The 23,412-nt window shown below is 41.6% G+C and overlaps 1 protein-coding gene across 2 annotated transcripts in view; it reads right to left on the bottom strand.

Annotated features, from left to right (window-relative positions):
* Nucleotides 1–23,412, bottom strand: part of KCNH1 (potassium voltage-gated channel subfamily H member 1) — a 420,328-nt gene that overhangs the window by 346,101 nt on the left and 50,815 nt on the right. For both annotated transcript variants that reach the window (XM_068986173.1, XM_068986174.1), the window contains exons 4-5: nt 22,478–22,606; nt 10,956–11,074 (exon numbers count right to left, since the gene is read on the bottom strand). In XM_068986173.1, the coding sequence (XP_068842274.1) occupies nt 10,956–11,074; nt 22,478–22,606 (248 nt within the window). The remainder of the gene's footprint in view (nt 1–10,955; nt 11,075–22,477; nt 22,607–23,412) is intronic.

Below are 23,412 nucleotides of genomic sequence, written 5' to 3'. Positions count from 1 at the left end.
GCAGGTGGATTCTTTACCTCTGAGCCACCAGCAAAGCCCTGCAACTTACTGTGAGTCTATAATAATTTTAAAATAAAAAGCTTTCAAAAATTAATGTTGGGTACAAAATATGTCATAAAATATGATATAATCTGTGAACACACATTTTTAAAACTACAAATCAGTATATATGTTTATGAATAAAAATATAAGTAATAAAAATATTAAAACACCAATAGCAAGGAGACATACAGCTTTAGGGCAATGTTACCTCTGGGAATCAATTCTAAGAGGACCTCAACTTTACCTGTAATATTTTATTTTATTTTATTTTATTTGGCTGTTTGGCCACCTGATGCGGAGAGTTGACTCATTTGAAAAGACCCTGATGCTGGGAAAGATTGAGGGCCAGAGGAGAAGGGGACAACAGAGGATGAGACGGTTGGATGGCATCACCGACACAATGGACATGGGTTTAGGTGGACTCTGGGAGTTGGTGATGGACAGGGAGGCCTGGCATGCTGTGGTTCATGGGGTTGTAAAGAGTCGGACATGACTGAGTGACTAAACTGAACTGATCTGATGCAGCTTGCTGCTGCTGCTAAGTCGCTTATGGGATCTTAGTTCCCTGACCAGGGATCAAACCCAAGCTCAGAGCAGTGAAATTGCTGACTCCTAACCACTAGACCACCAGGGGGTTTCCATGTAACATTTTAATTTTTAAAAAAGAATTTGGAGTGAGAAATTGTCAGCATGTACTATATAAACAAATTAGGTAAATGAAAACTTGTTAAATTACTCTTTACTACTCTGAATGTCTTAAGGTTTTCTAAATTAAAACAAAAATATACATACAAAGAGGTTCACTGAAGCATTATGATCTGTAATAACCAAAGACTGGTAACAATCTAATTATGTATCAACAAGGGGACAGCTAACTAAACAGCTTTAGATATAGTCGTGCAATGAATACAAAGCAACCATTAAAAAGAATGAAAGGGATATGTGCTCTTAGGAAAATATCCCAAATACGCTAGGAAGTGGGGGGAAAGGCAAACTGGAAAATAACACATACAGAATTATGACAACATTTTGTTTTTTAAAAAATCAATATAAATATATATGAACACTATATATATGAAATATATATGTATATATGAATCCAACAAAAAACTTGTTTTACTTCTGAAAATTGAAATTTTTTTCTTACTGAGAAATGTAGGATGACATGTAACATCCTATTTCCTGTTTATTAGATACCCAAGTAAGAATACTGGAGTGGGTAGTCATGCCCTCCTCCAGGGATGGAACCCAGCTCTACTGCATTGCAGGCAGATTCTTTACCATCTTTGTCATCAGGGAAACATCCTATTAGTTTCAGGTGTATGGCATAATGATTCTTTATTTATATACAATGCAAAATGGTGTCCACAATGTCGAATTAACATACATTGTCACGTGTAGCTACAAATTTTTTTCTTGTAGTAAGAATGTTTAACTACTCTTTTGAATATACAATACAGTATTACAAACAATAGGCACCATGCTTCATTACATCACCAGAACTCATTTACTTTATAACTGGTAGTTTGTACCTTTTGACTGACTTCATCAATTTCATTTGCCCTTATCCCCTGCGTCTGGCAACCACCAACCTGTTGTCTGTTATCTATGCAGATCAGGAGTTTTTTGTTTTGCTTTGTTTTATTTCCACATAAAAATAAGATCATACAGTATTTGTCTTTCTCTGTCTGACATATTTCATTTAGCACAATGCCTTCAAGGTCCATTCAGTTCAGTTCAGTTGCTCAGTCATGGCTGACTCTTTGCAACCCCATGAACTGCAGCACGCCAGGCCTCCCTGTACATCACCAACTGCCGGAGTTTACCCAAACCCATGTCCATTGAATCAGTGATGCCATCCAACAATCTCATCCTCTGTCATCCCCTTCTCCTACTGCCCTCAATCTTTCCCAGCATCAGGGTCTTTTCAAATGAGTCAGCTCTTCGCATCAGGTGACCAAAGTATTGGACTTTCAGCTTCAACATCGGTCCTTCCAATGAACACCCAGGACTGATCTGCTTTAGGAAGGACTGGTTGGATCTCCTTGCAGTCCAAGTGACTCTCAAGAGTCTTCTCCAACACCACAGTTCAAAAGCATCAATTCTTCGGCGCTCAGTTCAGTTCAGTCACTCAGTCGTGTCTGACTCTTTGCAACCCCACGAATTGCAGCACGCCAGGCCTCCCTGTCCATCACCATCTCCTGGAGTTCACTCAGACTCACGTCCATCAAGTCCGTGATGCCATCCAGCCATCTCATCCTCAGTCGTCCCCTTCTTCTCCTGCCCCCAATCCCTCCCAGCATCAGAGTCTTTTCCAATGAGACAACTCTTTGCATGAGGTGGCCAAAGTACTGGAGCTTCAGCTTTAGCATCATTCCTTCCAAAGAAATCCCAGGGTTGATCTCCTTCAGAATGGACTGGTTGGATCTCCTTGCAGTCCAAGAGACTCTCAAGAGTCTTCTCCAACACCGCAGGTCAAAAGCATCAATTCATCGGCGCTCAGCCTTCTTCACAGTCCAACTCTCACATCCATACATGACCACAGGAAAAACCATAGCCTTGACTAGAAGCTTTCTTTATAGTCCAACTCTCACATCCATACATGACCACTGGAAAAATCATAGCCTTGACTAGACAGATCTTTATGGACAAAATAATGTCTCTGCTTTTTAATATGCTATCTAGGTGGGTCATAACTTTCCTTCCAAGGAGTAAGCGTCTTAATTTCATGGCTGCAGTCACTGTCTGCAATGATTTTGGAGCCCAAAAAAATAAAGTCTGACACTGTTTCCACTGTTTCCCCATCTATTTCCCATGAAGTGACGGGACCGGATGCCATGATCTTCGTTTTCTGAATGTTGAGCTTTAAGCCAACTTTTTCACTCTCCTCTTTCACTTTCATCAAGAGGCTCTTTAGTTCTTCACTTTCTGCCATAAGGGTGGTGTCATCTGCTTATCTGAGGTTATTGATATTTCTCCCAGCAATCTTGATTCCAGCTTGTGCTTCATCCAGCCCAGCATTTCTTATGATGTACTCTGCATATAAGTTAAATAAGGAGGTACTCCTTTTCCTATTTGGAACCAGTCTGTTTTTCCATGTCTAGTTCTAAGTGTTGCTTCCTGACCTGCATACATATTTCTCAAGAGGCAGGTCAGGTGGTCTGGCATTCCCATCTCTTTCAGAATTTTCCACAGTTTATCATGATCCAGATAGTCAAAGGCTTTGGCATAGTCAATAAAGCAGAAATAAATATTTTTCTGAAACTCTCTTTCTTTTTCCATGATCCAGCAGATGTTGGCAATTTGATCTCTGGTTCCTCTGCCTTTTCTAAAACCAGCTTGAACATCTGGAAGTTCACAGTTCACGTATTTCTGAAGACTGGGTTGGAGAATTTTGAGCATTACTTTACTAGCATGTGAGATGAGTGCAACTGTGTGGTAGTTTGAGCATTCTTTGGCATTGCCTTTCTTTGGGACTGGAATGAAAACTGACCTTTTCCTGTCCTATGGCCACTGCTGAGTTTTCCAAATTTGCTGACATATTGAGCTCAATAAAGGACAGAAATGGTATGGACCTAACAGAAGCAGAAGATATTAAGAAGAGGTGGCAAGAATATACAGAAGAACTGTACAAAAAAGATCTTCATTACCAAGATAATCACAATGGTGTGATCACTCACCTAGAGCCAGATATCCTGGAGTGTGAAGTCAAGTGGGCCTTAGAAAGCATCACTATGAACAAAGCACCCCTAGGAAACACCCATCACCTGCCCAGATATCTTACACCACACGAAAGGCCTACTTACCTGAGTTCCTTTTACCCAGAACATTATGCCTGGATTTTAACAAAAAGTAGCAAGACATACTGAAAGCCAAAAAACACAGTCTAAAGAGACAGAGACAGACCTAGATATGGCAGGGATGCTGGAATTATCAGACCATAAATTTAGAAATAAAGAATGCCTTTGATGGGCTCCATAGTGGACAGGACATGGCAGAGGAAAGCATTTCTGAGCTTGGGAACATGTCAACAGACACCTTCAAAACTGAAAAGCAAAGAGAAAAAGACAAAAAATTAAAGTAAAACTGGATGTCCAAGGACTGTGCAACAACTCCAAAAGGCGTAACAAATAGGAAATGGGAAAAACAGAAGGGGGAAATGGAAGAAATACTTGAAGCAATAATGACAGATAATTTCCCCCAAATTCATGTCAGACACCAAACCACAGAGAGTGGAAACTCAGTAAACACAAAGCAAGATAATGAAAAGAAACGTTTAAAAAAAAAAAAAAAACCCACTGAGGCATAGCATATTCAAACTGCAGAAAATCAAACAAAAATTCCTCAAAGAGTCCAGGGTGCGGGGGCAGGGAAGGGGGTGCATAGCAGGTGGGAGTGAGGGGAAATCATAACCTATTAGGAGGGAAGATAAGAATCACACCATAATCCCACTCAGAGGCCACACAAGCAAGAGAGTAGAGTAAAATATTTAAAGTGCCGAAAAAGCAAACACCAAACTAGAGCTCTATACCTTGGAATGTTATCTTTCAAAAGTGAAAGGACAAATAGACTCCCTCAGATAAAAATTGAGGGAATTTGTTGCCAGCAGAAATGCTTTGCAAGAAGCGTATAAAGAAGATGTTCAGAGAGAAAGAAATATCAGTCATAAAGTTGGATCTACTTAATTAAAAAGAATAGTGCACACTGCATAAGGAATAAGGGAAGGTAAAAGAAAACTTGTTTCATTCTTAATTGATCTGACAGGTAACAGCTTGTTCAAAGTAACAGCAGCAATGTATGATAATATGTGTGTGTGTATGTATATAAATGCTTATGTACACTTATGAATAAGTGAATCACAGGAATAATACAAGGGACACGACAGAACAATTAGCAGAGCATTTAATTACAAAGCACTTGCACTGCTCATGAAGCAGTATATTACAGGGCATGCATGCTCATCACTTCAGTCCTGTCCAACTCTGCGACCCCACGCACTGCAGCCTGCCAGACTCCTCTGTCCAAGGGATTTCCCAGGCAAGAATACTGAAGTGGGTTGCCATTTCTTCCTCCAAAGGATTTTCCCAACCCACAGTTTACAGCGGGCCCTCTAAATCCATGGTTTTCACGCCTGTGGACTCAACCATGTGCAGATCAAAATATTCAGAAAAGGAATTCCAGAAAGTGCCAAAAAGCAAAACTTGAATTTGTTGCTCCACCAGCAACTATCTTCACAGCAGTTATATTATATTTACAACTGTTTACAGAGCATTTACATTGTATTAGGTATTATAAGTAATCTAGAGATGATTTAAATTATATAAGAGGATATGCTTAGGTTATATACAAACACATGCCATTTTATATAAAAGACTTGAGCATCCATGGATTTTGGTATTTGTGAGGGGTCCTGGAAAAAAGTCCCTTGTGGATACCTACGGATGACTGTATTTGAAAGTGGACTTGGATTACTTGTAAATGTACACTGCAAACTCTAGGGCAACCACTAAAAAAAAAAGTAAAAAAGGAAGTATAATTGATATCCTAAGGAAACAGGAAAGAAATAGAATCATATAACATGCTCAGTTAAACCATAAAAGGCAAAAAAAGTGGAAGACAAAATAAGAACACAGAACCAAGGACAACAAAGAAAAACCAGCAACAAATTCTGTAGATATTAATCCAATTTTAATCTGACTTTAAAGTGATTATCTGACAATAATCACTTTAAATGTCAATGATTTAAATAGGCCAATTAATACAGGGATTATCAAAGTGGATCAAGAAATAAGACCCAATTATATGCTGTCAATAAGAAACCCACTTTAAATACAGAGACACAAATAGATTAAAACAAAAGGGTAAAGAAAGATTTACCATACTAATGCTAAGCAAAAGAAAATGGGAGTTGCAATATTCATTTCTGACAGACCAGAAACTTTATAGCAAGAAAAATTATCAGGGATAAAGAATGGCATTACAACACATGTGTCTTTTTCAATGGTGATTTTCTCAGGGTATATATGCAGTAGTGGGATTGCTGGGTCATATGGTAGTATCATTCCTAGTGTTTTAAGGAACCTCCATACTGTTCTCCATAGTGGCTGTATCAACTTACATTCCCACCAACAGTGCAGAGGATTCTCTCTTCTCCACATCCTCTCCAGCATTTATCATTTGTAGATTTTTTGATGTTGGCCATTCTCATTGGTGTGAGGTAACACCTCATTATAATTTTGATTTGCATTTCTCTAATAATGAGCGATGTTGAACATCTCTTCATGTATTTATTGGCCATCTGTATGTCTTCTTTGGAGAAATACCTATTTAGGTCTTCTGCCCATTTTTTGATTGGGTTATCATGTGTAAAATAGCTAGCTAGTGGGAAGCTGCTGTATAACACGGGGAGCCCAGCCTGCCGCTCTGTGATGACCCAGAGGAGTGGGATGGGGGAGGGGAGGAAGGCTCAACAGGGTGGGGATATATATATAATTATGGCAGAAACCAACACAACATTGTAAAGCAATTATCCTCCAATTAAAACATAAATTTAAAAAAAATAATGGCATTACATAATGATAAAGGAGTTGGTTTTTCATGAAGACATAACAATCCTTAGTACATAGGCACCAAGCAACAGAGCATCAAAATATTAAATACCTGAGGCAAAAACTGAAAGAACTGAATACCTGAGGCAAAAACGAAAAGAACTGTAAGGAGAAATAGATGAATCCACTATGATAGTTAGAGACTTTAACAGCCCCCTAATGGAAACATGCAGATCCAGCAGGCAAAAATCAGTCAGGGTATTGTTGAACTCAACACCGCCATCAATCAAGTGGATAAAAAGGACATCTATAGACTGTTTCCTCTAATAGTAGCTAAATATACATTCTTCTCAAGCCCACATGGAACATTCGCCAAGACAGACCACACACTAGGCCATAAAACACAAATTTAAAAGAAAAGAAATCAAACAATGTCTGCCCTCAGATGACAACGGAATTAAACCAGGAATCAGTAACAGAAAGATAGTTGGAAAATCGCCAAATACTTGGAGATTAAACAACACTTCTAAGTAACACATGGGATCAAAGAAAAAAATCTCAATAGAAAGCTTTAAATATTTTGAACAAAGTGAAAATGAAAACACAACCTATCAAAATTTGTGGGATGCAGTGAAAGCAGTGTTTAAAAGGAAATTTATAGGATTGATATATTAGTAAAGAAGAAAGATCAAAAATCAGTAAACTGAGCTTCTGTCTTAGGAAGCTAGAAAAAGAAGGGTAAATTCAATCCAAACTAAACAGAAGGGAAAAAAAATTAGAGCAGAAATCAGTGAAATTTAAAACAGGAAACCATTAGAGAAAATCCACAAAACCAAAAGTTGGTTCTTTGAAAAGATCAATAAAATCCATAAGCCTCTAGCCAGGCTAATTAAAATTTACTAGCCCCTGGGAGAGGACCCAGATGTTTGCCTCATATTGCCAGTCAATCAGCACTTACTCATGCCAGACAGGTAGACAAAAACACCAACATCATTTCCTTTCTTTTATCCATTTGATCAATTAAGAAAAAAAAAAACACTTATGAGCATCTACTATGTGCCAAACACTGTTTTTAAATGCTGGGGACATATCAGTGAACAGTAAGTACAATAAATAAGCAAACTGTATAGCTTCCCTAGTAGTTCACAGGGTAAAGAACCTGCCTGAAATGCAGGAGACCTGAGTTCGATCCCTGGGCTGGGAAGATCCCCTGGAGAAGGGTATGGCAACCCATTCCAGTACTCTTCCCTGGGAAATCCCATGAACAGAGGAGCCAGCCAGGTTACAGTCCATGGGTTCACAGAGTTGGCTGAACATGACTAAGTGACTAACGATTTCAATTTCAGAGTATATCAGGAGATGTTAAGTGGAGAATAACAGAGGAGGTTAAGGAGAAGATTAAGAGGTATGAGTATTTCTTATTTTGTTATGAATGTTTGCATGTATCTGTGTGTGTGTGTGTGTGTGTGTAGGCAATTTATTTTATTTATTACTTTTATTTTCTTCCCTCTTATTCCTTTGTCATCTAACACAAGACATATTGATAGAAATTAAGTTTATATCACACTGTTTAAGTTACAGGATGTCAAGGATCTCATTCAAGCAGTTTTCATCCTCCTCTGGGGGAGGGTTGGTATGTTTTGATTATATGCAAGAGAATGGATACAGGTATATGTATGGCTGAGCCTCTTTGCTGTCCACCTGAAACTATTAATATCACAACACTGTGAATCAGCTATATTTCAATACAAAATTAAAAGTTTAATTTAAAAAGATAAGAGGATGATATTAGGTGGAAGTATGACTTTGTTATTGTCTTTCAGTCAGTTCAGTTGCTCAGTTGTGTCTGACTCTTTGCAACCCCATGGATTGCAACACGCTAGGCTTCCCTGTCCATCACCAATTCCCGGAGTTTACTCAAACTCATGTCCATTGAGTCAGTGATGCCATCCAACCATCTCATCCTCTGTCATCCCTTTCTCCTCCTGCCTTCAATCTTTCCTAGGATCAGGGTCTTTTCCAGTGAGTCAGTTCTGCCCGTCAGGTGGCCAAAGTATGAGTTTCAGCTTCAGCATCAGTCCTTCCAATGAATATTCAGGACTTATTTTCTTTAGGATTGACTGGTTTGATCTCCTTGCAGTCCAAGGGACTCTCAAGGGTCTTCTCCATTACAACAGTTCAAAAACATCAATTCTTTGGTGCTCAACTTTTGTCTTTATTTGGAGATTAAACATGGTTTAAGGAAATGTACACAGGTACCAAATTGACAAGGAATAAACCATAATGTTCAGTTTCATGTGTCAGCTTGGCTAGGCCATGATACCCAGTTGTTCAATCAAACACTAAGTGCTTCTGTGAAGATATTTTGTAGATGTGATTGACACCTACAATCAGCTGACTTTTAGGAAAGGAGATTACACTCTATAATCTAGGTGGTCCTCATCTAATCAGTTGAAAGGCCTTAAAAGCAGAACTGAGGTTTCCTTGAGAAAGAAGAACTTCCACCCATGGACCTCAGCATCAGCTCCTTGCAAGAGTTTTCAGCTGGCCAACCTGCCCTGTGAATTATGTACCTGTTCAGCCAGCCCCCACCACCACATTAACCAACTCCTTGCAATCAATCTCTTCAAATATAAATATCCTACTAGTTCTTGCAACTCTTACCGACACAGATAGCCACAAAAAGAAAATGACATTTGAGCAAAGACTTGCCATCGGTGAAGGAGCTGCACACAGATATCTACAGGCAGAGCAAGCCTGTGCTGTAAGAGGAACAGCAGGAACGTGGCTGGAAGGGAGTGAGCCAGGTGGAGAGCAGTGTGAGAGGAGGGAACTTTGTTAACCAAAAGCAGCATCAGGGACAGACAGTACAGGCTGTGAGCTGAACGGTCTCCTTTTTTTATCATAAGATGAGCCCACATCATGATAAAAATGATGCTGCCATCATCCAAGGTCTCACCTGCTCCAACATGACAGAAATGAATGTCCCATTCCCACTATGGGCAGAAGCTTTTGGCTGCTATACATATAGGGACATCTTCTGTAGTCAGCTCGTTAGACATTCGGTGCATATGTGCAGAGCACCCACTGTCAGCTGCACCATGCAGGGAGCATCTCCCTCAGGGATATGGGAGCCAAGAGGCAAGTCAGGAAGCACCCTGCCTTCTGCGCTCAGATTAAGAACTGACAGGCCACCACCAGGCAGAGAGACAGCTAAGGTATGTCATCTTTGGGTATGATGGAAATGTGCTGTATGGAAGGTGTAATGCTCTTAATTGGTCTTACTAATTAACTAGACCTTAGTTGGTCTAGTTGGGAAAAATACCAGGCACCACCACAGGGAGATGAGAGTGGTTTGCAATGCAAAACAACCAAAGACAGACAGTAATCATGGGGGTGCACTAAGCCTGATCAAACATCTTGTCCAGGCTTCCCAGACTCTCATTTGTCCCAGCAAAAGGAGGAACACCATCACCATGAGTTTTCCTTACTACAAAGGTTATGGAAACAACAATAATATTAAGTATATTTATTATCCAGGAAAACTTTCGTAATCAGGTTTCCCTGGTGGCTCAGATGGTAAAAGAATCTGCCTGCAATGCAGGAGACTTGGGTTTGATCCCTTGATCAGGAAGATTCCCTTGAGAAGTAAATGGCTACCCACTCCAGTATCCTTGCCTGGAGAATTCCATGGACAGAGGAGCCTGGTGGGCTACAGTCCATGGGGTCACAAAGAATCAGACATGACTGAGCAGCTAACACTTTCACTTTTTTTCCACATGTTGATAATTATATAAAATGAAGAAAAGGCAATATAAGCCACCTTAAATGCACATGCTGATTCTTAGATACATCTCAACTCCATTAGAGTAAAAAAATACATTGCTTAGGCTTGAGGAAATAGAATATTTCTTAAATACAAGGAAGAGTAAAGGCAAGCCCATAAAAAATTCTAACAATGTTACCTGTTTAGTGGGATTCTAAGTGATTTTTATTCTCTTTCTTTTTGTTTCCTGTATCTTCTTTTCCTATAATAGTATGCATTGCCCAAACAGCAAAGGTTTATAAGTAAAGCTCCCTTCATATATATGGCACTACTACTTCCCGAGTCAACTGACATCTTTTATCTCAAGCAATTTCAAATGGAATTTGGAGTTCCCTTTTACATACAGCAAAGTACAAAGCTCACAAGAGTTAACTCACTTACCCAGAGTCACACATTGTGGTATGCAGCTCAGCCAAGACAGGAGTCCAGAGTCCTGAAGGTCCCATCCAAGCCAGCACCCTCCCTGGGGACCATTTTCTCAGCCCAGGGACCCCCTGAAGTGAGGGGAGGGTTAAGCTGAACTAAGCCCTTGCCCTTACCTCGGCCAGACGGGAGTGCTTGTGGACGTTCTCGCCTTTCTGCACGCTGGGAGCCAGCTGCTGCAGGACACCCCTGCTGCTCGTCAGTGCTCTGGTCAGCCGAGCGAACTTCCCCCAGCCTGGAGCATGCGGAAGACAGGAGAGACAGGTTCACGTGGGTCCTGAAGGCACTCGGACATTCACACGAGTTACGCTGTCAGATGCAGATTCCCACCCCGCCCCGCCCCACCCCACCGCCCCCCACTGCCCCCCACACCCCCCACCCCACCGCCCCACCTTCTTGTGCACCCATGAGTCACTCGGCCATCCTCGCCATCAAAACTCACTGCTCAGAGAAGCCCCTGGACATGCTGAAATCTGGGCAGTGGTGGACTTTTCCTTTGTACTTTCACTTGATCCTAATCATAGCTCTGTGGTGTAGGGAAGGCAGGTTTTAATAGTAGCATTGTTTTACAAATAGGGAAACTGAGGCACAGAGTGTCCAGGCAGTTAAAGAGTCTAGAACCCAGATCACTCTACTCTGGCCCAAGGCTTTTCTGCCAGATAATACCAGCCAACCGAGATGTTTCTCTGAATGTATGGCTCAGGCTGTTTGCAAGCCCCATGGCATCTGATTCTAGCAGAGACCAAGCTGGTTCTAGGTTTTAAATAACTAGACAAGCTAGTCAAATGGTCATTCCATGTACTACATTCTCCAAAGCCAGGGGACTAAGAAATGAATTTAACCCCTGGAGAGGTGGGGAAATAATACTGGTTGATTTTAGTCTTCTCTGGGATGAGGGAAGGATAGTTGATGGCATGTAGGTCCCCTTAAAACTAGAAATTCGATGAGCCTAGCACTGAACTTGGAATAAAGAAATATGGATATAAGTCCCAAATCTGCTTGCTTGTGACCACCAACAAATTGCTTAAGTCACCTGAGCCTCAGTTATCTCACCTGTAAAGTGGAACTTAAAATACTCTACCTACATGCTTTAAGTGCAGGATGCATTTTCCTGGTAAAGCAAACTAAGTTTAGCAGGCTCTGAGCAGCAGTGGACTAAAATAAACACTGTCTTGAGGCCTCCTTGGCCCTTTGGACTAGTTCCTCCAGGGGCAGTAAAACATTGGTCTTTTTCTAATCCTCCCACTCCATACTCCAAAATCTAAAATGAACAAGTGATCTTTACTAACAATTTAAGATACATGAGGGATGTTTTAAAGGTCCCCAGAGACAAGTGTCCATTCCAACATTCAACAAGCCTTCTGCATCAAGCTTATGACCACAGCAATTGTCTCATGAGACTCCTGAAAGTCTGTAGGGGTTCTCCAAACCAGGCTTGGGCTTGGAAGCACCAAAGACCTGGAGAGAGGTGTATATTAAATAAACAGAGCAGGTAACTATTTCTACATGACAGCTAAAAGCAAGACTAGGCAATATTATATTTCATCCTTTAGAGTTTAGTAGTCAGTGCCTAGCAGCAGAAATCTCATTTACCACATTTTACCCTGGAGCACCTTTCCAAGACAGACTGAGAATCCAGAGGACAATGGAGTCAAGCAGAATGATGGCTCTTTTTTTTCTGCACAATCTTTAAGGATCATAATCTGTACAAATTTTTGTCAATATAGCAAGAATGGCAAAATAGGTCTTTTTATCTCCTCCAGAAGTTTGGGGCTATAATAAAAGGTAGTGGCATTTTCATCCATCCCAATGCCATTAGGCAGAGAAATGGGACTTGCTGGGGTCAGTGTGAAAAGAGACTCATGGTGATTGGGCTGCGGGGAGTCCTGCTGGTGTTGACAGGAGGAACAGCCCAGACTCTCCAGGGGTCTTTGACATCTTCCCCCAAATCGGCCATTTATGAAAGTGCTCATTGGAATTTGCTTGTGTGAACCATGGGCTAGAATATTTTAAAGTTTCTTTCAATTAAAAAGATCATACACCATTACCAAGTGGGCTTTATCCCAGGGATGCAAGGATTCTTCAATATCTGCAAATCAATCAATGTAATATACCACATTAACAAATTAAAAAATAAAAGCCATATGATTATCTCAATAGATGCAGAGAAAAGCTTTGACAAAATTCAACATCCATTTATGATAAAAAAAAAAACTCTCCAGAAAGCAGGAATAGAAGGAACATTCCTCAACATAATAAAAGCTATATATGACAAACCCACAGCAAACATTATCCTCAATGGTGAAAAATTGAAAGCATTTCCCCTAAAGCCAGGAACAAGACAAGAGTGCCCACTCTCATCACTACTATTCAACATAGTTTTGGAAGTTTGGGCCACAGCAATCAGAGCAGAAAAAGAAATAAAAGGAATCCAAATTGGAAAAGAAGAAGTAAAACTCTCACTGTTTGCAGATGACATGATCCTCTACATAGAAAACCCTAAAGACTCCACCAGAAAAGTATTAGAGCTAATCAATGAATATAGTAAAGTTGCAGGATATAAAATCAACACACAGAAATCCCTTGCATTCCTATACACTAATAATGAGAAAACAGAAAGATAAATTAAGGAAACAATTCCATTCACCATTGCAATGAAAAGAATAAAATACTTAGGAATATATCTACCTAAAGAAACTAAAGACCTATATATAGAAAACTATAAAACACTGGTGAAAGAAATCAAAGAGGACACTAATAGATAGAGAAATATACCATGTTCATGGATCAGAAGAATCAATATAGTGAAAATGAGTATACTACCCAAAGCAATCTATAGATTCAACGCAATCCCTATCAAGCTACCAACGGTATTTTTCACAGAGCTAGAACAAATAATTTCACAATTTGAATGGAAATACAAAAAACCTTGAATAGCCAAAGCAATCCTGAGAAAGAAGAATGGAACTGAAGGAATCAACCTGCCTGACTTCAGGCTCTACTACAAACCCAAGTCATCAAGACAGTATGGTACTGGCACAAAGACAGAAATATAGACCAATGGAACAAAATAGAAAGCCCAGAGATAAATCCATGTACCTATGGACACCTTATCTTTGACAAAGGAGGCAAGAATGTGCAATGGAGAAAAGACAATCTCTTTAACAAGTGGTGCTGAGAAAACTGGTCAACCACTTGTAAAAGAATGAAACTAGATCACTTTCTAACACCATAAAATAAACTCAAAATGGATTAAAGATCTAAATGTAAGACCAGAAACTATAAAACTCCTAGAGGAGAACATAGGCAAAACACTCTCCAACATAAATACCAGCAGGATCCTCTATGACCCACCTCCCAGAATATTGGAAATAAAAGCAAAAATAAACAAATGGGACCTAATTAAAATTAAAAGCTCCTGCACAACAAAGGAAACTATAAGCAAGGTGAAAAGATAGCCTTCAGAATGGGAGAAAATAATAGCAAATGAAGCAACTGACAAACAACTAATCTCAAAAATATACAAGCAACTCCTGCAGCTCAATTCCAGAAAAATAAACGACCCAGTCAAAAAATGGGCTAAAGAACTAAATAGACATTTCTCCAAAGAAGACATACAGATGGCTAACAAACACATGAAAAGATGCTCAACATCACTCATTATCAGAGAAATTCAAATCAAAACCACAATGAGGTACCATTTCACGCCAGTCAGAATGTCTGCGATCCAAAAGTCTACAAGCAATAAATGCTGGAGAGGGTGTGGAGAAAAAGGAACCCTCTTACACTGTTGGTGGGAATGCAAACTAGTGCAGCCCCTATGGAGAACAGCGTGGAGATTCCTTTAAAAACTGGAAATAGAACTGCCTTGTGACCCAGCAATCCCACTGCTGGGCATACACACCGAGGAAACCAGAATTGAAAGAGACACATGTACTCCAATGTTCATCGCAGCACTGTTTATAATAGCCAGGACATGGAAGCAACCTAGATGTCCATCAGCAGATGAATGGATAAGAAAGCTGTGGTATGTATACACAATGGAGTATTACTCAGTCATCAAAACGAATACATTGGAATCAGTTCTAATGAGGTGGATGAAACTGGAGCCTATTATACAGAGTGAAGTAAGCCAGGAAGAAAAACACCAATACAGTTAACTAATGCATATATATGGAATTTAGAAAGATGGTAACGATAACCCTGTATACGAGATAGCAAAAGAGACACAGATGTATAGAACAGGCTTTGGACTCTGTGGGAGAGGGCAAGGGTGGGATGATTTGGGAGAATGGCATTGAAACATGTGTAATATCATATATGAAATGAATCACCAGTCCAGGTTCGATGCAGGATACAGGATGCTCGGGGCTGGTGCACTGGGATGACCCAGAGGGATGGTATGGGGAGGGAGGTGGGAGAGGGGTTCAGGATGGGGAACACATGTATACCCATGGCAGAGTCATGTTGATGAATGGCAAAACCAATACAATATTGTAAAGTAATTAACTTCCAATTAAAATATATAAATTTATATTTTAAAAAATAAATAAAGTCTCTTTTGGAGTCAGGCTCACCTTCAGCTCAAAACAAAGCTGGAAATGAATTCTGCAAAGCTCTTCAAGAGGAGAAGAAGTATATTTTCCAGGTGGGGAGAAAACAGTTGTGCACGTAAAAATCAGCAAGGGCTCTGCACACCCCCCATTCAGTCCTACCCACCTACCCACCACTACCACCTCCACCATGATCTACACTCTGGGACCAATGATAAGAGGGACTTGGCAGGGCAGATATCTCAGACCCTGCCTGGCAGGGATTGGGATCCTGGTCCATCCGATGGCATGGCACAAAACATTAAAAGAAAGATTCCTGGACTTTTGGGCATTTCCCTAGGCCCAGGCTAGTCCCTCACTCTAGCCCTGATACTCTGCTCTCGACTGACTGTGAAGGGCACAGGAAGGTGAGGGGATGTTGGATGGGGAAATGGACAGGCAACATGAAACCCTCCATCGCATCTCTACCGGGACGGGCAGACTCTGCCTCTTCTGAAGGGAGGCAATAAGTCCTTTCCCAAGTTCCACCCCCAAGTTGTTCTTTCTGGGCTCTAAAAACTTTGTAATAGGAATCATGCTGAGTCAGATGGAAGAACATCATTCATTCACATATTAATTCCAAACATAACGACTATGTACCATCGAAGTGCCAAGTACCAGGGACGCTAAGATGAGTAAGGTACAGATTCTGGCCTCAAAGGGCTTGTATTCTAGTACAGAAGACTGATAAGTAAATTAAAAACCATGATAGAGTAAGCTAAATTATATAATACATGATTACAGGATGCTAGAGAAGCATCTCAACTGTCCAGAGGAGGCATAACAAATCCAGGCTGGGCTATCAGGGAGGGCTTCCCACAGGAAGTGATACTAGAGCAAACTTTGCAAAGATGAGTAGGAGCCAGCTGAACTCAGGGAAAAAAAAGACAGACAATCCAACACAGAAGGAACAGCACCCAGAAGGCATAAAAATCATAGAGCAGAATAACATGTCAGTGACCAGGAAGACCTTCTAAATAGCTAGATGAATGGTGCATAGCATGCAGAGGGGAGGAGAATGCAGGCAGCGGCCTGAAGTGATGCTAAAGAGGTCATCAAAGGTCAGACCGAGAAGAACTTAGGTGCGAGAACCTAGATGGCAAGCTAACAAATTTGAACTTCAACCTGAAGTCCCAAGGGAATCCAGTAAAGGAGTTTAAATATGGTGGGGGCATTTTAGGAGAGAATGGCAATGTGGGAGTGGATAACAGATAGAAGACCAACCAGAATCCCAGGCAAGACATCATGAGGGCCTGGGCCAGTGCTGTGGCCTGAGCCAGGAGACAAGGGGAGACGAGAACAGCTGCAAAGGAAGAATCAATGACTGTAGAAGGAGAGAGGAGGCAATCCAAATGGCCTCTGGGTCCCCGGTTAGGGTGACTGGGGTGATAGCCACACAATAAGATTGCAAACATGGGAGAAAGTAAGTCAGACTGAGACAAACAAGTATATGACATCACTTATGTGTGGAATCTAAAAAAAAAAAAAGTGACACAAATGAACTTATTTACAAAACAGAAACAGACTCACAGACGTAGAAAACAAATTTATGGTTGCCAAAGGGGACAGTGGGGAGGAGTTAGGAGTATGGGATCAACAGACACACATCACTATACACAAAACAGATAACCAACAAGGATTTACTGTACAGCAGAGGGAAACATATTCACTTGTAATAACCTATAATGGAAAAGTTCTGAAAAAGAGTATGTATGTATATACATTCATATATTAATATATCTGAATCACTTTGCTGTACACCTGAAACTTACATACTACTGTAATTATACATCAATAAAAATTTTAAGAAAACACAGAAGAGAAGCAAATGGGTTTGGTAGAAGATAAATGTACAATGTGGACCAACAATGTCCCTTACAGCAGAGCATCAGGAAAAACGCTGCTGGAAAAAGTCAATTTCCTATTGTCCAAGGGGCCAACTGGGGGAGGATAACTCAATGAGAACTGAGCTTCAGGTGATCTTGTTAAGGGAAGTCACTTCCACAAGGAAAATAAGGCAGCTGGGAGACCCTCTGCCTTCAAGAAAGCCTTTCCCTGATACCACCTACCCCCAGCCAAATCACCGGCTTCCACCTATGTACCCCTATTTGCCTTAGGCAGACTCCCATTAGATTATTGGTTAGGCTTCTTTGTTCTTATTTGCTTACCTGTCTGCCCATCTCCCAAATAGACTACAAGGAGCAGGGTCTCTGTCTTACATTTCCTTACTGTCAGTGTCGATCATAAAGCTAAACATCCCTAAAGACACCCAGTAAGTGTGTATGCTGAATAAACGTGGATGAAGAACAAATTGTTTTCTCCCATTGTCCTACTTCTATCTGGGTTTCCAGTAGACATAAAGTCCCAGAGGAAAAGTAGCCCATTTTAAAAACTCTATTCAGTTTTAGGAGGTATTTCTGCACACACCCTTCCAATTATATCCCATTTGGGAGTTCAACAGGGAACTGAGCTCAGATGAAGAAATCCCCAGCTCAGGGTTCTTCTAGCTCTGTCTTAAAGGTCACCACATGGCAGGTAGGGCTGGGTGTGTCAGGGGGCGATCAAAGCATCACATGATCAGGCAAGATGAGAAGGGTAAACGGGGTGGGGGGGGGGGGGGGGGTGTGGGAAACAAAGCATGAATGGAGAAGGCCAGGAGAAGGGGAACGCAGTTTGCACTCTAACAAGCAGCTAGAAAGTATTCACCGAGTCCTTTCTCCATTCAGTAAGGACAACCCTCTCTCCCTTACTTGAGCCCACACTGGCTACTGGCTTCAGCTGGGGTGAGTCCCCCACTAGGCTACTTTAGCCCATACATCCCTGTATCCTCCCTAGGCCAGAAGAGATGGTTCTAAGAGGAGCTGAAATTGCAGCTCCTCCCAGGGCAAGTCCAGAGATACTAGAAAACACAGATCTAGAGGCCCCTCCCTGGGAAACCGCCTGGGAGCACTTGGAACAGAAGTCGCAGAGGACTCCTGGAAGCACCCTGGGGGGCAGAGGCCAGGACGCAGGCACCTCCTGAGCTGCAGAGCCACGGAGTCCCTGAGAGGGGCTGGAGCCGTAATCCAATACCCAGCAGGGAACCAAGGACACGCGGGCCACCAGTGTGGACACTGCCGAGGTGTCCTCAAGTCTTCCTGCCCCCAGATCATTCTATCGATGTACCAACAACCAAACCTCTAGAATGGCTTCTTCAAGCAGAAGTCACTACATCATCACCTTCCAGTCATCCCAAGTGCAGAGAGAGAAAATCTGACTTTTGAAGAGGGAGGGGGCCTGTGCTTTGTATCTATTACCCTCTTTCTTCCCTGAGAGCACCTCATATGTACCCCACGTGAAGATTCGTGGAGAAGGGTCAGCAGTTAGGGCAGCTTGCCAGAGCCTTCAGCCCTGAATATTCTATATCTTTGGCCTTTACAAATCTCCTTCAGAGTTTTACATTCATTTTGTTGTCCACTCTTGGCTCAATTTTAACCCTGAATTTAGAAGTAAATGTGTGGATCTTTGAAAATGAATTCGCTCCTTTAATGTGAGATTATTCAGTGGGGTAAGAGAGCAAACCAGAGGGGTGACTCATTGTGGGGTGAACAATGTGGAAAAAGCCTCTGAGCCCTACACTCTAGTTCTTCTCTACCCACTTGCCTGGTTTACAAGGGCAGATTCAACAGAGAAAAACACCCTGCAGCCCACTCCCAATTATCCACAGAAACAGAAAAGCAAGAGATGGGGAACAAGTGAAACCCCAGAGCGTCCCTGAGTCTCATTTCAACCAAGAATTCCCACCTACTCTCTCCTTCAGCCTTTAAACACACACACATGCACACACACTAGAGCTGTTTCCAAACAGCAAACCTAGCTTGACTTTTATCCCCTTGCTCCATGCCATTTGTGGGCACATTTTTAATCGGAGAACAAGGGAAACAGCCAAAAGATGAACAGGAAAGAAGAGATGAGGCAATCAGGGGTCTAGGTAATTCATGAAAAGGGTCATGAGAACTGATACACTAAATAAAAGAAGAGGCTTAGAGAGCATACCCAGGGCCCATCACATGTGATTGGAGCTTAGGGCCAAAGGGGAGTTACTTTGTGTCAGATGCTAAAATAGTCTATCACCAATGATCCTGTGTGTTCTCCCCTTTGTGGGTTGTTCATGGAAAAATGTTAGGCTCCAGCTGGCTTCTCGAATTACTGTTAGGATACACCCATCCCACTCCCGAGCCCCAAAGTTAGGCACAAAGCCATCAGAAAAAACAAGGTCATTTTAAAGACAATCTAAGCATAGCTGACTTTAATGGGAAAACATCTCATATTGCTAGGCTAAGGAGCAAATATCTGGGGATTTTCTGGGGTTTTCAATTATCCATCCTTCCATTACACCTCAAAAGTGAATTCTAGGGGCTTCCATGGTGGCTGAGTGGTAAAGAATCTGCCTGCCAATGCAGGGTACATGGGTTTGATCCCTAGTCCGGGAAGATCCCACATGCCATGAAGCAACTAAGACCAGGTGCCACAACTGTTGAGCCTATGATATAGAGCCTGGAAAACCGCAACGATGGAGCCCACCGGCTACAGCTGCTGAAGCCCACACGCAGTAAAGCCCACACTCCGCAACAAGAGAAGCCATCACAGCGAGAAGCTCACACGCCACAACCAGAGAGTAGTTCCCGCTCACCGCAATTAGAGAGACGCCAGTGCAGCAACAAAGACTCAGCACAGCCCAAAATAAAGAAAACTTTTTTTTTTTTAAAGATGAATTCTACACAAGCCTGGGTCACCAACACTCAGACTTTTTATGCTGATTGAGGTGTTGCACTGAAAGCGCAGCTGGACAGGCTGGAATCTCACAACGTGAGAACACTTCCAAGGAGAAATGTCAAGTCAGGAGAATCACCCAGTCACATGGCCGTGTATTTTCCATCTACAAGATGTTTGCCCACCGTTATACTGGACCCTTGCAGCCAGAACTGCAGTTTATAGACTTACAACGAACAAGGCCGGAGAATTATCATGCTCTTCCATCATCAACAGATTAGTATAAAACCTGACCTCATCCTAAACAGACCACCAAACCCACGTGGGTCAGGGGCACGGTGACATGACGAATAGGAAGGTCTAAACATATCTGCCATCGCATTTGAAGTGGACAGGCTGATAACGTCCCGTCTCGGAGGAAACACTGAACATGATCCACTATCTGCATTCTTATATTGAGGGACAAACAGTGTGTACTTGTGTGTGTGTGCACACGTGAATATTTTAAATTTTTAGGAAGCAAGCCGCATATTACTCCTATGTATTTCATGGACAAAGAGAATTAATATCTGGTTCCCTTGGCTAACAGGGAATAGGGTGTGCGTGTGTGTACAAAAACTTTTATGCGCAAGGGAAAGGCATGAGTGAGGCAGGACAAATGAAGTGGAGCATTTTATGCCTGAAAAATAAACCTCAGTGAGTCTCCCTGCATCAGTCTGATTTATCTCTTCTTTCAGGCTCCCCGAGAATGCCATGCAGACACCCTGTGGGGGGTACTCTAAGTTGACTCAGCTCTTCCTGCTAAACAGTCCCTTCACATCACCTGAAAATGTTCCAGTGGTGATGATAAGAAACATTCTGACTCGACCACATCCCCTAGTTCACATTTTTCAGAGAAAACTTGCAAAAATGAGTGTCAAAATATCAGATTATCTTTAAAATGCTATTTATGTGTTTAGCCAGTTAAAAAAGCGAATGACCTCTCTAGATGGTAATGGATGACACTCATCATGAGTGAGTCTATCGCCCAGTGATAGCTACTGCACTGAGAAATCTTCAAGTCAGAAACCAGAAATCAGGGAATCACAAATCTGCAGGAAAAAAAGGAGACTGTGGGAAGCTCAGACAGTGGAGAGACTTTATTTACATCTCCTCTGGTCTTGAAATCCAAAGGCAGGGTGTCATTGATTTATTGAGCTATAGACAGTAAAAAAAAAAAAAAAAAAAAGGATGCACTGGTATGCACAGCACTGTGCTCTGAACTCTATAAAAATGAGCATCCAAACGTGGTAGGACTTTATACGCCCTCAGAGGACACAGCCCCAGAGGGAGCAGCCAAGGAAGGCTTTTTATTTCTTCCTTTCTTGCCACTTAACAATCACAATTTGTCACATCAAGGATAACATGCCCCAGTTTTACTCTCCCTTGAACTTCACTCCTATCTCTCTGCTGCATCTCAGAAAAATGCAAGGAGCAGGGTCTCAGGTAGAGCTGGAAAATCAGCCACCCAGCCAGGAAATACTGCCACGAGAAAGAGCTCCTGGCCTCTTGGCTATCTTGGAAAAGAGTGCTCTGACAACCTCCTAATTCCAGACTTCTGGGTTTGACAGCCTGATGGGCTGGACCACTTCAGGAGTATCACTGTTTTAGAAATCCTGAGCCTTCTCCTCTCCTAGGTCCCCAGTGTTATTCAAACAATACGTGTGTGTGATACGGCTGAGGTGAGTGCTAAAATCTGCGGTTCCTGAGCTGATTAAATGACCCATATGGGAATGTTACTGAAGACACTGGCCTCATTAATGCCATGTTTCCAATGAATTAACCAGCCACAGACTTAATCAACCACAGAGGGAGCGATGTGCTAAAATCTGCTTTAACACTCTGAAAATGCTAGAACTTGAATTTAAAGAAGTGTACATGGAAGTAAGATGAATATGGTCATGAGCAGCTCATTTGGGTAACTGACATCTGTCATGTGAAAACCTGCAAAGGTTCCAAAGATATCAGAAGTGCCCAATTACCTTCTTCTGTCTACTTGGAAAGGGTTAATCTACAGAGGTATGAAATTGATTAAAATGCCTTCCTAACCAAAGCTTTTTTTCCTTACTTTCTTTTCCCTCAGTGCATTCCAGAATGATACAATGCTTTACCCAACACAAATTAAAGTTTAAATATTGGTCCTTGTGCAGAGATTGCTGTGGCAACCTCAAATTCTCTGTAACAAAGAGTCACACTATAGGCAAAAAATAATAGTAATAATAATAATTCTTTTTGTACAAATCAGAATTACAAACCTTTACATGAATCATCTTCAATCGGCTGTTTGAAAGCGGTTATGTCACTGAAAGTGCAAAGAAATAAAACCACTTTATCCTGTTCGTTTCGAATTGGAGCAATTTTCACAAAGAACCACACAGGTGTCCCTGAAAGAAATACCAAAAGTTGGTCAGTAATTTGCACTCTCATTAGAGGGACCAACATAAGGACTTGGGAACAAATCGGTACAAACATTAATTCATTTTTAGAATGGCTTCATTCCTTCAGGTTCTGGGGGTTTACACCACTAATTTTTCTTCTTGCTGGAATAAAAGTTTCATAGTAACTACTCAGTGGAGGAGGTTCTCCTGTTCAAATAATTCTGTAAGTACAGATTTCTTAACCCTTGTCAAATGGTTAGAAAATGGGTTGGAAATCCCTCCTGATCTTATGGAAGTAACTAAGGGACAGAGACCTGAAGACTTACCTTAGAGCATATAGAGACCAAGCAAGGAGTGGGGGCCAGTTGGGTAGCACCATCCATTGTTAGCAGACCACAAAACTCAAATTTCCATTACTAAAGACTCCGGTGCCAAAATTTGGTTTGGGAACCCATCAATGTGACTCAAATGCTTAATTCACCATAGGCTAGAAACTATGTTTCTAAGTCTTTCTCCCCAGAATAAAAATCTCAAAGGTCCAACACGATGGCAAAAGAGGACACACTGAGAAAGGAGGGAAATCCCAGCCAAGGCTTCCCCAGAAAGGGAGGTCTCCAGAGGGAAGGGTAAACAAGCTCTCCCAAAGCACTGCCCTAAACCCCAGAAGGAGAAGATGCGCAGGGCTCATGTGACTGACCTCTCCGAGAGGCCACCTACTCGGGGATCTATGGACAAATATCTGCACAAAATTAGTCTCTGGCTCCCCGCCCCCCCAAAAAAATAAGGAAAAGAAATAGATGTTTTCTGTCTAT

The sequence above is a fragment of the Capricornis sumatraensis genome, chromosome 14 (genome assembly GCF_032405125.1).
Source record: "Capricornis sumatraensis isolate serow.1 chromosome 14, serow.2, whole genome shotgun sequence".
Taxonomy (NCBI): domain Eukaryota; kingdom Metazoa; phylum Chordata; class Mammalia; order Artiodactyla; family Bovidae; genus Capricornis; species Capricornis sumatraensis.
This window is presented reverse-complemented; position numbering and strand designations above follow the sequence as displayed.